Source organism: Anabrus simplex, chromosome 6 (assembly GCF_040414725.1).
Source record: "Anabrus simplex isolate iqAnaSimp1 chromosome 6, ASM4041472v1, whole genome shotgun sequence".
Classification (NCBI taxonomy): domain Eukaryota; kingdom Metazoa; phylum Arthropoda; class Insecta; order Orthoptera; family Tettigoniidae; genus Anabrus; species Anabrus simplex.
Window position 1 is genome coordinate 253,015,659 of NC_090270.1, and position 18,720 is coordinate 253,034,378.

At 40.1% G+C, this 18,720-nt stretch overlaps 1 protein-coding gene across 1 annotated transcript in view; it reads right to left on the minus strand.

The window, feature by feature from the left end:
* LOC136875959 (photoreceptor-specific nuclear receptor-like) overlaps positions 1–18,720 on the minus strand; it is a 63,306-nt gene that overhangs the window by 12,040 nt on the left and 32,546 nt on the right. The window contains exons 3-6 of the mRNA XM_068228281.1: positions 15,466–15,678; positions 13,242–13,376; positions 6,633–6,688; positions 2,995–3,207 (exon numbers count right to left, since the gene is read on the minus strand). Of these exons, the coding sequence (XP_068084382.1) occupies positions 2,995–3,207; positions 6,633–6,688; positions 13,242–13,376; positions 15,466–15,678 (617 nt within the window). The remainder of the gene's footprint in view (positions 1–2,994; positions 3,208–6,632; positions 6,689–13,241; positions 13,377–15,465; positions 15,679–18,720) is intronic.

An 18,720-nucleotide genomic window follows, 5' to 3' on the forward strand; every position in this document is an offset into this window, starting at 1 on the left:
GGTACTTCAAATTAAAAAAAAAACAAAAACATAATAGGGCGGACAGATCCTTTTGTGATTCAGTGTATACGTGTATTTGTAAAAACTTCTTATTAAAATAACAGGACATGTTTCGGCCGCATTAGGCCACGTTCAGCTGTCTAATTTAAAATGAATATACTAAAAGTTACAAAACATGAATAAAACTCACACTCAGATGATAGACGGTGTATATAAATTAAAGTAAGTGCACGTTAATTACATCATCGTCATTTTATGCAGAACTGTTCTAACTTTATCACATGGCATCTAGCGAATTTTTCATCTGATGATGATTCAACATCCACATATTTTGCTGGATGCATTCCCCAAGGTAGGTATTTAAATTTACTACCACTGTTTATCGTTCCAATAATAATAATAATAATAATAATAATAATAATAATAATAATAATAATAATAATAATAATAATAATAATAATAATAATAATAATAATAATAATAATAATAATAATAAGCACAGAATCTAAAGCCAAGTTCAGAGGGGAATTTTCACAGCCATTCCTCATAAAAACAGATTTAAGACGTGTTTCCACGGACGGTTACCATAGCGCAGGGCTGTTAGTACTGTGATCTCTTCTATGTACGGTACTTCTACAACTCTTAGCTTGAAATTACTAAATATTGATGGCCTTCAATTATTTAAATGACTGAATAATTTCCTCCGCCTAGTGTTCAGTGAAGTACAGAAAGATCTGCAGGAGATTGGGATCTCATTTGAAGATATCCAGGAGCGTGTCCCACATAAAAAAAACCCAAGAACATCAAAGTTTCCAATCAAAGCCGAAGATGAAAACTGGAAAGGCATGGACGGAAGAGCGAAAGTAGCAACACCGTATACGAATGAAGGAATAATGGACCAACATTAAAGCTCAAGGAAAACAGTTGAAATGACGTGGTCCTTAGCTGGTCGAAAGGAAATAATAATAATAATAATAATAATAATAATAATAATAATAATAATAATAATAATAATAATAATAATAATAATAATAATAATAATAATTGTACCGGGAGGTACACCTCAACGCCGCGCATTCAAAGCTAGCGCCTAAATGAACTCCTGTATTGGTGAAACAGTGAAACTGAAACTACACGAACTTGGAACTTTAATCAGAAGATATCACCACCTGAATATTGATTAATTTTGTTACTGTGCAGTCTCCTAACCTGAGTGAATTTCTACTTGTTTTGTTTGACATTCATCAATAAGTTTGGACATTCTTCCACAGATGACACCACTAAAAACTATGATCATGCACCCTGGTGCGAAGTGAAAGACCCTATAATTTAAAGAAGTTTTGTATTTCTAGTTTTTTTAACTAATTGATGTTCATTTATTTTTGGGTTGGCAATATTTACTTTTTCTTTCCGCCAGTTTTGAATCCAGCCAATCACTAATTTCTGTAATTAATTTTCCACCTATCATAGGCTTCTTTACCGATTCTGAGTGTTACTTTTGAAATCTACGAATAAAATTCAGAGGGTGTGTCTTGATTAATCGTGAATGATCTCGAACCTTCCCTGAGGGTTTATAAACTGCGGCTCTTCTCGTTTCTTGGCCAATTGATCAACGTCCATCTGAGAGTGTGTGCGCTTAGCAGGAGGTGAGCGGCCTCTTTCGTCGGTAGCTAGTACATCTACAAGGTAATGGCCACATAACATCTTTCTTTCTTGCTAACTACGCAGTTTAACCCGAGGGAAAGGTCCGAATCGCTAGCTATGTAACCTACTTTTCTAAAAATGTAACTTTCTGCAGGCTAATGTAAAAACATAAAATCTTTAACTGTAAATCGGGGATAGAGAGTGAATTACCCTCTCGAGCTCCCCTTCATCTTGATTTGAGGTGACTACGTTTTGTAACTGTTTTTCTTCCTTTTCGTAATGAATTAATTTAACCTTATACGAGTCACCTCAGTAGTTTGGGAATAGCCCCTGTTTCACCGGCCTAGAGCCTTTTAGGTTTCTTTTAGGTGTTCATTATCTCGGAGCGCAGTTCGCCTCCATTCAGTTTGTGTTTCGGGCCGTTTAGTTAACCTGTTATTTTCCGCCCTATAGTTTGGGTACGAGATACCCCTGTTTCAAATTGTAAGTTGGGCCATGGAAGGCCAAAGAGTGTAAGATTTTTGAGATTGCCTCGAGGAGGCTGAAAGAAACGAAGAGCCTATTAGCTCTTTCGCAAGTTTTGTTACTGTAAAGTTTGCCTCTAGGAGGCTAGCTATTGTGATTTAGGGAGCAAGTGCTCTTGATAAGGGGACTTCTGCCCCTCATTAAATAATACCTCTTCCTCTTGTAAAATTGTAAAGCTAGGGGCTCAAAGCCCAAAGTGTTAAGCTTCTGAATCGTGGAATTTTCCCAGTCTCGTTTAATGATTGCTATTTGTACCTGTAATATTGTTATGAAAAATTGTTAAGTTTGAAGTTCTAAAAGAAATATGACCTTTGTTAAAGTTTTAAATCTATTCTTGAGATCGTAGTTAGACCCATTCACCCCAGCACCTTCTTTCACCTCTGCTTTCCACGGATACCCCGGAATAATAATAATAATAATAATAATAATAATAATAATAATAATAATAATAATAATAATAATAATAATAATAATAATAATAATAATAATAATAATAATAATAATAATAATAATGCCGGGTTTAGTGGCTCAGACGGTTGAGGCGCTGGCCTTCTGACCCCAACATGGTAGGTTCGATCCTGGCTCAGTCCAGTGGTATTTGATGGTGCTTAAATACGTCAGCCTCATGTCGGTGATTTACTGGCACGTAAAAGAACTCCTGCGGGACTAAATTCCGGCACCTCGGCGTCTCCGAAAACCGTAAAAGTAGTTAGTGGGACGTAAAGCCAATAACATAATAATAATAATAATAATAATAATAATAATAATAATAATAATAATAATAATAATAATAATAATAATAATAATATCGGTGATGCAGTTTACCTGTAAGAAGGACGGTATACTTCGCGCCCATTTGACGGCCAGGAAGAGCAGCTTGGCTGCCGACTCATACACGTTCTCTGCCGGCAGCAGTGTGAGACAGGTCAGGTCCAGGGCGCGTAGTGTGTAGTTTGTACCGACAGATGGCGAGGACGTTCTGTTGTGATGTCGATACACGCTGCTCTCCGTGAGATCTACATCGAAAGAAAAATCACACTATAAGAGGAAAACAAGATTTACTATTACTGTAATGGACAGTGTGAGGAGTGTATTGTTATGATCATTTACTGATGTGCTGAGGTTTTATCAGTAGACATTCGCCTGTAATTGGGCTCGATTACCGTTACCTGAGAAATATTGTACTGTACCTACTCAGTTACAGATACAGATTACTTTTTCAACAAATTATCAGTAAAATTACAATTAATATACAGAATACTAGTCTTAAGAAAATCAGTGATTTTTTTTAATTCGCATGGAGCTGGAATAATAGGCCTACAAAAGTTTGCAAGGGAAAGCTATTTCGACCCTGTGAATGACATTTCCTCAGCATTCATCACAGGAACTGGTTACGTAGGGAAAAAACATCGGTAGATGCAGAGTGGGTTTCGTCCCTTGAGTGGCCACGCCTTGTCCGTGGTCCAACAGCTCTGTACTCTGACCGGCCAACCAAGCAGAGGAAAGGTGGCCACGGCTCTACTGTGGCTCTACGCCTCTGCATTCGGGAGACGGGGCAGGGTTGGACCTCACGGCTGGCTCCAACCGTCGGCTGTCTTGAGAATGGTTTTCCGTGGTTTTCCATGCTACTAGTAGTAGTAGTGCATAGGGAAAGTCGGTAGATGCAGAGTGTGGGCCTCTGCCCATAAATGGCCACGGCTGGTTCGTGGTCCAACAGCACTGCAACCGAGCCCACGGCTGGCCCCAACCGTCGGCTGTCCTGAGAATGGTTTTCCGTGGTTTTCCATTCTCCTGCACTAAAGCGAATACCAGGTAGTATAGGCCACGGCCGCCAACTCGACAGTGGGTCAAGGATTGACGCAATAGTAATTGATTTTGCTAAGGCATACGAACTTGTGCCACATGACATCCTCCTTAACAAGTTTGTGCGTACGGGTATTGACATCAGAGTTGTGAAATGGATACGAGAATTCCTCAGTGGAAGAACTCAGAGGGTGCTCGTGGGAGAAACGCTATCTTCTCCAATAAGTGTTACGTCTGGTGTGGCTCAGGGTAGCGTTATTGGGCCAATTCTTTTCATACTTTTCATTAATGATATTCCTGATTCTATAAAATCGGAAGTGTGCCTCTTTGCCGATGATTGCGTCTTATATAGGGAGATAAAGACAGAGGAGGGCGAACTACTGCTTCAGTAGGATTTACATATGATTGAAAATTGGGCATGTGAAAATCGAATTAAAATTCACAGCGGAAAAAGCAAGAAATTGTGTTTCAATAATAATAAAAAAAAAGACAGGAAAGAGGGATTACGAAATTGAAGGAGAAAGTGTTGTTGAAGTTGATGGTCGTAGGTAAGTACTTAGGTGTTACTATTAGAAAAGACTTAAACTGGTCAGAGCAAGTGGAAAATGTAGTTAAGAAATCCTGGAGATCGTTACATTTTATTATGCGGGATCTCAAGAAAGCTAATTCTAGTGCCGATTCTCGAATGTGGATCTGCGTGTTGGGATCCGTACAGGGTGGGTTTAATAAATTCCCTAGAAAAAGTTCAAAGAAGAGCGAGGCGTTTCGTAACCAGGAATAGGAGGAATAACATTAATTGGGAAAGTCTTGAATCTAGAAGAACTAGATCTCGCCTGTGTGGTCTTTATAAGAGCTATACGGGTAGGGCTTCCTGGAGTAGTATTAGGAATAGGTGGGAAACTCCCTCATACTTATCGAGAAATTATCATACGCATAAAATTAGGGCCAGAAACCAGAAACGTGGACAAGTTTTCCTTCGTTAACAGTACCATAAGGGACTGGAATAAATTACCTGCAGCAGTCTTTGATAGATTCCCTTCCGGTATCAAGTCATTTAAGAAGACCATTAGTACTAGTGTAAAGTGAAAAGTAAAAGTTGTAAATTACGGATACTGATTTTGTGATTTTCTGCTTGGTTTAGACTGTGAAACTAGGGATTTTTTCTTGTAGTGTTCTCTTTCCAGGGAATTGCTTGTTGTACTCATGTTGGTGTAGTAATAGTAGTAGTAGTAGTTGTTGTTGTTGTTGGGTAATTACCAATGTTTTTAACTTCACTTTATTATCACTTATAATGTTAAGCTAGTAGTGAGGTCAACCTATAGTTATTGGCTTTTTTTTTTTGCTAGTTGCTTTACGTCGCACCGACACAAATAGGTCTTGTGGCGCCGATGAGACAGGGAAGGGCTAGGAGTGGGAAGGAAGCGGCCGTGGCCTTAATTAAGGTACAGCCCCAAAGTTTGCCTGGTGTGTAATTGAGAAACCACGGAAAACCATCTTCAGGGCTACCGACAGTGGGGTTCGAACCCACTATCTCCCGGATGCAAGCTCGCAGCTGCGCGCCCCTAACCGCACGACCAACTCACCCGATATTGTGTCGAAACTTTAAATAACATCAATCATGTCTCAAAATCAGTGTCATCTTAGTTTTCAAAGTATGTAGCGCGTTCTTTTTATCCACCTCGGACGTTTTATTGCATGATCTTGGTCATATTCCTCGTCGCTGTGATTTTGTCGTTCATTAAATATTCTAGCTGTCTAGGAGCTGCCATCTTGAAAGGTAGATTTACTGTTTTACTGGCCAACCATTCTCCGGAAAAAATTTAAACCGAGATAACACCCATTACTCGAGATAATGTTGTTGGAGAATACAAATATAACTATTATCTCGATTTTCTTAGCTTTAAACTAAGATGAAAGCTTTTACTCGCGCAGGTGAATGCGGGCCTAAGAAGACGTATGTTGCCATTCTTCGGGGATATTCATGATGCACTGCGACGTAAAAGGTCTCATTAGTAGCAAAGACAAAATTGGGGTTTCCAACACGACAACGTCCCAGCACGCCGGTCACTTCAAACTATAGGTAACTTTCCTCATCCTCTGTATGTTCCAGTGGATTACTGCCTTTCTGAAAGCTGAAAGCACGAGTCCATGTATAGTTCGAACTTAAAGACTCAATATTGAGCTTTCTTCTCCCCCACCGCTATGCAATGACATCGGCATGGAAGATATATGCATTCCCGAAGAATAATGGATTCCTCGTTAGATACTGGTTTATGTCAGAGATAATCAGCTATGGAAAAAGTACGAGAAAAATGTTAGGCTGAATTACAGTTGCCTGAGAAATATTTTACTCATTTACAATTATAAAAGACTTTTTCAAGAAGTAAAGAGTAAAATTACAATTACTTCGCATAAGGCCAATCATAACAAAATAATTAACGCAAGTCTGGTTCAAGAATTCGAAACTAAGGCGAAGACACCTTTTATCTTTAATAAGAATGTGTCTGGGTCATGGATACTATCTCCACAGGATCAAGGTATTGGACTCCCCTCAGCGTTCATAAGACCCTGGAGAAATAGCTGAACTGACCCACACCCTACTGGAAGAAGTAATCTCAACAGCAAAACCATCTGTACTCTCCTTTAGTGAAGTTAATTACCTCAAAACCAGCCTCAATTGGCATGCTCTTATCAAACCTAACTTCACAATTATGCGCTGTAATTTCAGAACATTTATCAGACTGCAGTATTAAGTTATGATTCCTTTTCAAACACGAAGGTCTATCACTGTGCGATGTCCGAACGCCATTGGTGTATAATAAAAAATAATAAAAACGAAAATCACTGACATTTCTTTCTCATGGGGTTGGAATAATAGAAACATTTGCAAAGTAAAGATATTATTTCATTCTGTACTTTTTAGACCCAGTCTAGAGAGCCAATAATAACGGCCGAGAAGATTCGTCGTGCTGACCACACGACACCTCATAATCTGCAGGCATTCGGGGTGAAGAGCGGTCGTTCGGTAGGCCATGGTCCTTCGGGGCTGTTGCGCCACGGGGTTTGTTTGGGTTTTGGATGTTGTTTACCATAGAGACGTCAAGTGGCTATCATCACTAAGTGAGACTAAACGTGATGCCTTGGAATTAAGAAAATTATTTTTTCGCATAATTTTTATTTTAGTTAATGATTTTTAGAGTTTCGAATAATTTGCCATTTATTTTTAGAATAATTGGTTCTTAAAATTCTCATCTCTAATCCTCGATCTCTTTGGGATAATGTGGGGCGTACATCGTTGCATTTAATGAAAAGACGCCGTACAGGGGCACTTGAAGGAATACCTTATATACACTGACTGACAGAGCAAATGCAACACCAAGGAGGAGTGGTTCGAAAGGGATGAAAGTTGGGGAAAAAACAGAGTCGGCACGGAAGAATAATTGATGTTTATTTCAAACCGATATGCAGGTTACACAATGCGCACGGCATCGACTCAGTAGGATGTAGGACCACCGCGAGCGGCGATGCACGCAGAAACACGTCGAGGTACAGAGTCAATAAGAGTGCGGATGGTGTCCTGAGGGATGGTTCTCCATTCTCTGTCAACCATTTGCCACAGTTGGTCGTCCGTACGAGGCTGGGGCAGAGTTTGCAAACGGCGTCCAATGAGATCCCACACGTGTTCGATTGGTGAGAGATCCGGAGAGTACGCTGGCCACGGAAGCATCTGTACACCTCGTAGAGTCTGTTGGGAGATGCGAGCAGTGTGTGGGCGGGCATTATCCTACTGAAACAGAGCATTGGAGAGCCCCTGAAGGTACGGGAGTGCCACCGGCCGCAGCACATGCTGCACGTAGCGGTGGGCATTTAACGTGCCTTGAATACGCACTAGAGGTGACGTGGAATCATACGCAATAGCGCCCCAAACCATGATGCCGCGTTGTCTAGCGGTAGGGCGCTCCACAGTTATTGCCGGATTTGACCTTTCTCCACGCCGACGCCACACTCGTCTGCGGTGACTATCACTGACAGAACAGAAGCGTGACTCATCGGAGAACACGACGTTCCGCCATTCCCTCATCCAAGTCGCTCTAGCCCGGCACCATGCCAGGCGTGCACGTCTATGCTGTGGAGTCAATGGTAGTCTTCTGAGCGGACGCCGGGAGTGCAGGCCTCCTTCAACCAATCGACGGGAAATTGTTCTGGTCGATATTGGAACAGCCAGGGTGTCTTGCACATGCTGAAGAATGGCGGTTGACGTGGCGTGCGGGGCTGCCACCGCTTGGCGGCGGATGCGCCGATCCTCGCGTGCTGACGTCACTCGGGCTGCGCCTGGACCCCTCGCACATGCCACATGTCCCTGCGCCAACCATCCTCGCCACAGGCGCTGCACCGTGGACACATCCCTATGGGTCCCTATGGGTATCGGCTGCGATTTGACGAAGCGACCAACCTGCCCTTCTCAGCCCGATCACCATACCCCTCGTAAAGTCGTCTGTCTGCTGGAAATGCCTCCGTTGACGGCGGCCTGGCATTCTTAGCTATACACGTGTCCTGTGGCACACGACAACACGTTCTACAATGACTGTCGGCTGAGAAATCACGGTACGAAATGGGCCATTCGCCAACGCCGTGTCCCATTTATCGTTCGCTACGTGCGCAGCACAGCGGCGCATTTCACATCATGAGCATACCTCAGTGACGTCAGTCTACCCTGCAATTTGCATAAAGTTCTGACCACTCCTTCTTGGTGTTGCATTTGCTCTGTCAGTCAGTGTAATTTTAAGAACATCGTTGGGATACGTATTATGTCGTTCTCTGGAAGTACTGGAGAGGTAAGAAAGTACCTCATCTAGCACTGCTGAAACTACTGGTTCTGCTGTAGTAGAACTGAAAAGTCATTTTTCAGCATCATTTCTTCTTTCCCCGTTCTTGTTTCCATGAGATGTACAAGCTAGCTCGCCTGCCCCGTGCTTTCTACTTATAAGTATCCCGCATGCACTAGTGATGAATGGGATGTCTTATAACTGATTTTCAGAGGGGTACTACTGCCACCAGGCAGGTTACGTCAGAATAATAAAGTGATAAGAACCGGACGGCCGCTTGCTGCAATAGTAAGTCTCGTTTCCGAACGCTCAGTAGTAGGCTGGTATTTGGTATAGAAGCACTAGAGTTGCTGTCAACATATCGACAGTGGCTGATGTGTTCAGCTGCGATGAATACACATACATCATTTTAATTCATAAAAATCTGATCAGAATGTAGCCGAACCTCACAGACGGTTTGCACAGGACAACCCACATAGCCGCCTGCCTTCTACACACGTCTTTCGCTGAGCACAGTTGCGATTAAGAACTAATAGATTGTTCAATGCACATACAAGCAACTTTTTGGTAGAGTGGAATGTCTGTACGTGTAGAAATTAATGACTTATTAAACTTTCTTTTCTGCTTCTTTGGCATATTTACAAATGTACCCTGTTATAGAACATATGAAGTAAAATGAATGCTATTTAATTCGTAACTTTCGAACGTTGTAGCGCTCCTTTGTAAAACAGCGATACATCATTAGTGCATGCGAGACACTTACCTGTGGAAAGTACAGGGCTGATGGACCACCTGGTATATCGATTAATAGAATGTAACGATTGCTAGAAAGTAACGATTACAATTTTATTTCAAGAAGTAAATTTCAAGTAAAAATTACATATTGTAAAAAGTAACCATTACAAGGAAAAGTTACTAACGAGTAAGAATGTAATCGTTGAAAGTAATTCGATTTCTTTATCTGAGTTACTCCCCAACTCCGGAAATATTATATCACTGCAAAGAAGCAATAACTGAAGGCTCATAAGGCGGTAATGAGGATGGCGTTGGTCACAGCGACGTGCCAGACTTGATCGCGTAAGAAATGAAGAGATCAGGGCAAGATGTTATGTGGGTTCCAGCATCTCATCTCAGATAAAACCCATAAAATCCGTACACACTGGCAAAGTCTTGTGCTTCGCAAAGTTCATAATTACTGGTCACAGTGACCTTGGTTAAACTCAGTTTTTTAGTTATTTTAAAAAGAGAAGAACGTAGAAGAGACTAATGTGCTAGTTGCAAATACAGAATTGTGGAAGTACTTACTTCACATACAGAACCTTGTATATTGAACACCGAAAGACAGTCTAACAATGCGGAGAGCTGTGTGGCTTAAGGTTAGTCGTAGTTAAATTATTCTTATTATTGTGAAACTTTCACCACTAATTGCGACTCGTGAACACTCGCAAAATTTCAAGTAAAATACTATATCATTTTTGAAGTATTAAATGTTTCATGAAATTTGTAAAGAAGTTCCTTTGTGAAACAATTTCATGTGGTATTTTACCTCGAGTCTCACCGTTTATAATACTTATTAATTTGCTCATGGATTTTAGATATTATTATTATTATTATTATTATTATTATTATTATTATTATTATTATTATTATTATTATTATTATTATTATTATTATTATTCGCAAATGTACCCATGCTTCGCTACGGTGTTCTACATTGTATACGGATTTCTCCGTAAATTACTGTAAAGGCAGTGAGTAACATTAAATTCAACTACATGCCTCTTAGCGCTATCCTAAAAACAAAGCAGGGAGGACAGAATACGTTGTTTCCGATGTAAGATAGGTATTGGGGAGGTTTTGAGGATGATGGCAGGCCACATTTCCTACAGCCAATCACAATTGTGTTCGGGAGTTTCTACTAACGGCAGGCTCACTTGGCAACTGCCATTCACAATAGAGATGGAGAATTTTCATTACGGGACAGGTCATTTTTCCTAATGCAAGTCACAATCGAGTTCGAAGGATTTGATTGTAATCGAGAAATGCAGCGCTATCTAACGTATCAAACAATAGTATTAACAATAGAATGGCGATTGTGCTGTCTGTTTTATAATACGGCTTACCGTTTAGCCACCAATTATCCCGAAACGAAGATCTGCGCCGTCATTAAAATGCATCCATATTTCGATATTTTCCGGGGCCAGAAGTTATATACTTGAAGAGCTTGACATTTTTCCTCAAAGAAAAGAGTGTTCACGTATCGGGATTAGCACTCGCATAAATGCGCGGAGAAATTAAGGAAGAAAGTGATACAGTTAGGAAAGTTGAATTTAATAGAAAATTGGATTATAACTGAGGACAGCCGAGCCGGATAGGACAAATTTGAATACCAAGTGGATGTGTTGGAAAATCAAACGTCCCTCAATAAATTGTAATGGTATGACTTACGGATATAAGAAATCGGTAACAGAGGAGAAATTTAGGCGCAGGGATTCTTAGGTAAACAGATAAGAAGATGAGTTATGGTGTTATTACTTAAGCTATTCGAGGACGGTTATAACCTCCAACGGTATTGCACCAATATCCCGCAGAATGGCCGATTGACATCTCTCTTGCTTTCTACCCAAGGAACAACTGCGAGTTTACAGGAATGATGATGAAAATGGCAATGCATTATTTCCCTGCTGGAAAGCAGTCAGAGACGTTGCCATGGTAACCTGTAGGTTCGTTGTCGGCCTGTCGGTTACTCAATGCAGAGCATGATACCCGCAGTAAATAGTATTTTTTCCCCGTCTTTTGAAGAGTAAGCTAAATTATGAAGATAACAAAAGTTGTTTATAACGAAGAGACACTTTACATGCAGTCCACGGATTTTACAGAAAATCAATAGTATAAGAGAAAATGGAAGAAAACTGTTCTGGTTTTCCTATAAACCCCCCGTCTATTGAAAGATTTGTAAATCATATGCATATCAAAACCTTCCCCGGGATGAGTATACTCTAAATGTGACGTTTGGTCGAGATCTATTTAGCTGTTTCGCCATGTTGGTGGAACAAACAAACAGACAGGAAAAGTAGAAATCACCAGCTCGGTCTTGAGTTGACCTAAAACGGATAAATATCTGAAAAATTGACAATACAAACGAAATTACAGGCAGCAGACTCCTCACAGCTTTATTTATATAGATATAACATAGAACTTTATTCTGATTTACGAGAGTGATCCAATAAATAAGGACACAAGATCTCTCGTACTCATAAACTGCGCTATTACGTTCAACTGCTATTTCCTAATCACTGCTTCCAGGTCATAGAATTCCATTACTGTCGTACTGTCGGATTGTATATTATGGACATTCGAGTTTAGGCGTTAATTACAAATGATCCGACAGGCCTATTGCAAAATGAGTTATACCAATATTTTCCTTGTTTAATTTTGCATTAGAGACTATAACACGAATTACTCTTCAAGTTCATTAACTATTCTTTATTTGTGGTTGTAGTAAATATTGTCCATGTCTTTGGTTTCTTCTCTAGGAACCGATCATTTAAAAATACGTACATGGAAAACTACTTGTCTGATACTAATGACATTTTTATATGTTATAACCTTAGTAATGTAATACTCAAGTTACAAATTTTTTAACCACCCCAAAGAAAGTTCTAGGAACGTTGCTTCTCATCGCGAGTTTAAGGTGGATTGCTATGACCACTTGCTGAATACGTCCTACTGACTGACAACATATCGAATATCACGAAGGTTTGTTGAAAGAATGAATGAATGGATTTAGAGTACCTACTTAATTTAAGTTTACATTAGTTATCATGTTATTTAAGGATATTATTATTATCGTTACTATTATTATGCTAGTGATTTAATGACGCACTAACACACTGAAGGTTTTCGGCGGTTCAATGATGGGAAACGGCTAGGGCTGGGAAGAAAGTGACCGTGGCCGTAATTAAGGCTTGGTATGAAAATGGGAAACCACGGAAAACCATCTTCAGGGCTGCCGACGGTGGATTTGCAGCCACCATCTCCCGAATGAAAGCTCACAGCTACGCGCCCCTAACCGGACGATCAACTCGCTCGGAAATAACATCATTGCCTATATGTCTATTTATTTATATGATTTATTTATTTATTTATTTATTTATTTATTTATTTATTTATTTATTTATTTATTTATTTATTTATTTATTTATTTATTTATTTATTTATTTATTTATCACAATCAGGTATGCTGAACCGGAGTTTACTTGCTGCAGGGTGGTGCATGGTCACACCTAACCAAGAGTGACCATGCTCAATGTGGCTGAACTTCAGAGTTCTCAGTCAATCTAGTGTTCAAACTCGGCTACATTTATTAACCCTGTTGTTTAAAATAAACTATTATAAACACCTCTACATATTCAGGGCACTTTAAATATTGAATCTTCTTACCCTTAAGGTCGGGTTGTGGGTCTGCTCGGGCCTCCTCGGAGCTGGTCACTTCGTCCTCCTTGGCAACCCGCGAGAAGCCCGCCGTCAGTGGGGACGTAGGGGGAGACGTCAGTGGTTGGAACTGAAGCTGGAGTCCTGGGCACACAACATTTCACATCGTGATAATAAATACTGCATAATACATGTAGCACATCTATTGCTTTGAAACTTCTAACACGGGACGTTATCCTCAGCCATGGTTTAGTGGGGAACATGTGAATCATGCAAATACAAACAGTGAACTCAACAAATGCACGTTTTGAATAAATGACATGCGATCAAAATCCGATAATCGGACTCGGGACCCTCTGAAGTGAAGGCCTCTAGGAATCGGATAAAACATTATTTATTGCCTTGATTTCTAAATGTACGAGTCAGTAGGCCCATATCAGTTTACATGCTTCTTAATGTTCAGAATTGAACTTCAATTTGTATATGCTCCTTTAGTTATTTTCTTGAGTTTAAACCAGAAAATTTAAGAAATCCAACGTCATTTGATACGTTCATGTTTTAATACCCATTTTCTTTTATTCGTGTTATAAAACGCGGTAAAAGTTTTGCGTAAGTAAATTTACCCACTGAAGGCCTACCTAGTACCTAGTCTTTCGAAATTATCACAGGATGAGGTTGCAAGTGGAATGTCTTCATCTCGTCTTCTGAATAGTGGTTGAAACATATTTACTATGTTACGCGACCTTTTAACCTGTAAATAGAGAGAATCTTGTCATTTGACATTGGCCGTGTACGTGCTCAAACGACCATAAGCTCGGTCGTAGCTCCTTTCGGTATTTTCTGGAAGAGATGAGTGAGTCAGACCAGAGACCTCTCAGCCGGCCTCTCATTGTACCGTGCTCTTCGTCTGGTTTCCCATAGGCCTTCTCGAAAGCGAAACGAGAATATTTATTCCCGAATATTCCAATAATTCATCACCAAGGATATAAAAACATTCTCGCAGCGAACAAGTTTTGCTGTTGTATGGTAACAGTAGTCGGTATTGTCGGTGTTGTGAGTAGTGTTCGAGCGGAGTGCTGGTTAACACTGTCGTCACTATTTAGTGATATGTATTAAGTAGTTCACTGTGCGGAGCAGTCACCCTGACTGTGAGTTAACTGAAGTGACTGTGTTGACCGTGTGAGACATCGATCTAGTCTGGAACCGAACCAGGTGAACACCAGTCATGTGTTGTGATGGTCAACAGCCCTATGTTCAAACCTGTCTGCGTGCAGCTGCTGTGTGAAGTGTTTGAGTGTGCGGAACCAAGTGAAAGGTGAGTTGTCAATCAAGATTACGGAAGGGGTCGTCGTTCCAGGTAAATACCAGAGCTGGCGACCTGCTGTGAGGAGGACAAGATGTTTTGTAAATACCCACCAATTAGGGAACTGTTGACATCCATTTTCAAAGATAATTCTGCGTGTATGTAGGCTACGTGTTATATTTGGTGTAACTTTAAAGATCTTCACTCTGTCGAACACTAATTGTAACTCCTATAACACTATAAAAATACCTGTAAAGAAAACACTATCAAAGAAAGAATGACATGTTACATTCTTGATAATATATAATCAGATTCTGTCAAATCACACTTCTTTTATTTTTTATAATTGATGAAAATTGTTTATAAATATAGAAACATTTAAAATTTCAAGTATTTTTACACCCTTTAATACTTGAAAACTAGAACTTACTTCAATGAAGTGCTCCAGTAGTACGTCCTCCCTCCTTGCTAGTCCAACAAAGAATGCAAGCTGGTGCAATGCTCCTTCATTGGCGTGAGACCAGCTGGCCAGCTTGTCGGCAACTTTACGTTACTGTACGTCATGCTCCGTCGATGTCAACGGTCACTTTGAATTGTACTTTTAGCTTTATTTGTAATGTTATTAATATTAACCAGTTACTAGCCAGCCCATTAAATGCTCATTAAGCAACCCCTATGTATTTTCCAAAACAATGAAAGTACGATAATAATAATAATAATAATAATAATAATAATAATAATAATAATAATAATAATAATAATAATAATAATAATATGCCATTCTTTGTTTAATAGTGTTTTATCTGGTATTTTATACTGTTATCGGTATCGACACTGAAAATTATGGCTTCCTTCATAACAACAACATGTTCTAATTGGGTGATCCTACATTAAACAGACCGAGTTTTATTTGTAACAATTTGTACTCACCTAGAGGGACGGTACTAGGGCCCAGCAAGGGAGCGCTAGGAGTGGGCTTCCCCAGGGCGAAGGGTCCTGGGTACAGTAAATGTGGGTGTAGGTACGGCGGTGGGACCTCCAGCAAGGGAGCTGGATGTACGTGAGGTGGGTACCTCCGTGACGATAGCCCCGAGTGCTGCTGATGGGGGAAGCTGTTCCTAGGGGCGCGCTCGTGCTGTACTGCTGCAAGAGGAAACAGAAACAATAAATCACGTTCTTGTACTCACCTCTGTACAATAATAACGTATACTTGTGTTGTGTAGCCAAGTAGCGGTGCATTAGAAACCTCGAGGGGATAAAATTGAAGATCCCCCCCCCCCCCCAAGAGGTAAAAGGAATGGGCGTATACAGTAGTATTGCATGTTGCTCGCATTTCATAATTTATCAGACTTAATCTTAATTGTTATCAAAATATTAATCATCTCCCTTGTAGATACAAACCCTGTGGATGCCCATAACAAACATTAACCTGTACGTTCAATTGTTTCTGAGAAAAGTTTAACTGCGCCGAACAACAATGTGCTCATTCTTTCTTCTGAGAGACTGTACATTAGGTATACGAGAAAGCGTATGACAAGGCTGCACGTTGTCACCCTATGTATTGAAATAACAATAATTAATATAATATTTTTGGACATTTATACAGAATGGATGACAACAGGTTTACCAAACAGATCTTCAAATATATTTGGAACAAGAAGTCAACAACAACCTGGGTTCATGAAGTCAAGAACGATTTGGAAAGGAACGATGTAAGTGAAGAAGATGCAACAGAGAGAGAGATAGAGAGAGATTTTTTGAATAAAGTGTTAAAAATGGAAGGATTCTAAGGTTGGGAGGGAAAGAAAACAGGCTCAAAATGGAGGAAATGGAAAGGTGACATAGTGAGCAGATGAAGGGGTATTGGAGGAAGAAGGAACAATAAAGGATGAAGCATTGAAATTGTCATGTTGTCCCTAGAAGACCCTAACGGAGTAATAATAATAATAATAATAATAATAATAATAATAATAATAATAATAATAATAATAATAATAATAATAAGTGGTCTTTGTTGTTGACGCCGTATAGGCGACCTGCACGTCTGTGAGGATGGGGCCCTACCTAAAATTAATTCTAATTAATGAATTCTGAGACGGCACAAACACCCGACCCCGAGCTATAAGAATTAACTAATGAAAGTTAAAATCCCCGACTCAACTGGAAATCGAACCGGCGACTATTTGAACCAAAGGTCAGCATGCTAACCATTTAATCATGATGCCGGTCATTTATTCAACTCATATGCAGAGTACAGTATATTGTGAGGAATGCCAAGTTAGATGAAACGGAAACTGCAATTCAAATTTGTGGGAGAAATATAAGTAATCTTAGATATCTGGATGACCACCCTGATGGCAGAAAGTAAAGAACAGTTAAAGGATCTCTTACTGAACGTGAAAGAAACAAGTAGACTGGATTAATGTTGAATGTGAAGAAAACGAAAATCATGGTAACTAAACCTATCACTTGCTGGCGAAAAGAGGGAAGAAACAATGGAGGTAGTTGGTAGTTTCATCTATTTAGGCTCCTAGATCACTGCTGACGGTGATTGCAACAATAAAATTAAAAGGCACTTGATAGTTGGGAGAAGTACAAGCAGTAGCGTAGCCAGGATCGGCCGATAGGGTGACGGCGTTATAGTTACAGTATCATGATAGATCGAACACAATGAAGGTGCATGTGGGTGTGTGGTGCGCGCAGGCAAGGACACCGATACAAGGGAAGCATGTTATTTTATTTATGATTTTAAAATGAGTACAAATGCAATAAAAGGTGAAAATGAATAACAGTCTAAGGCACAAAAACATTAAAAGCTGGAAGGGAACATGTAAGTGTAGTAACTTAATTCTTAAAGAGATACATTAGGAGCTAAAAGGAACACTAATCTAGATAACACATACCATACATTAAGATTTGAAAAGGATCAATACTCTACAGAAATAGAATAAGTATATTATGAGCTAGAGAAAAATTATGTTGATATTCAGAGTGCAGTACCGGTACATTACAGAATATTACATTACAAGAACAATGCGGCCAAGATCAACAATTTTACAGTGAATGGTGTGTTCAGTTTTCAGTCTAAAATCCAACTCTCGATGCTTTTTAGAAAATAGATTCAACAGATCTGTTGGCTCTGAATGTTTATTTAGTTCATTGTTTATTCTGAGTTTCTGCTTACTTTCTTTTCGTAAAATTCATAGTGGGGGCCTAACCCCCAGTAAACCCCACTTGGCTGAGCCCCTGAGGACAATGGCCAATCTCGACAGTGTTGTCAAGGGTAGAGACATCACTTTAAGAATAAAGATCTGTATAAGAGCGTCCGCCTCTGTGATGTAGTGGTTAGTGTGATTAGCTGCCACCCCCGGAGGTCCGGGCTTGATTCCCGGCTCTGCCACGAAATTTAGAAAGTGGTACAAAGACTGGAATGGGGTTCACTCAGCCTCGGGAGGTCAAGTGAGTAGAGGGGGGTTCGGTTCCCACCTCAGCCATCCTTGAAGTGGTTTTCCGTGGCTTTCCACTTCTTTTGGAGGCAAATGCAAGGATGGTACCTAACTTAAGGCCACGGCCGCTTCCTTCCCTCTTCCTTGTCTATCCCTTCCAATCTTTCCATCCCCCACAAGGTCCCTGTTCATCATAGCAGGCGAGGCCGCTTGGGCGAGATACTGGTCATCCTACCCAGTTGTATCCAGTCGACCCAAAAATTCACTCCCTACAACACTACCATTGAGGCGGTAGAGGTGCGATCTCTCGCTGTGTCCGAGGGGAAAACCAACTAAAGTAGAAAGAAGATGAGAAAAATCCCCTATGAAACCTAGCGTAAGTTACTGAATGTTTTAAAATGTCTACAATTGAAAATATTAAACTTTCGTTTACTTTTAATGAATTATTTTATAACTGCGTAAGTGTGAGCACCAACCGAAAAAAAAGGTCGGCGCCTCTGGTTAAAACAATTAGTAAATTCACCCTATGAAGCGTCAGTAACAGAGAATAAACAGTGACACGGGACACTTGAAGCCGGTGTGAAATTTGCTCGGCGGTAGAGATGTCATAACATTGTTGGAGCTGTCAGCAGCAGCTCTGCTTGTTGAACGAGTGATTCATGTGGGAACGTGTCACGTGTACTCGTTTAAACCAATAGTGGCCGCTAATTATTTCATATGTGTGTTGGTTATGTTTGCT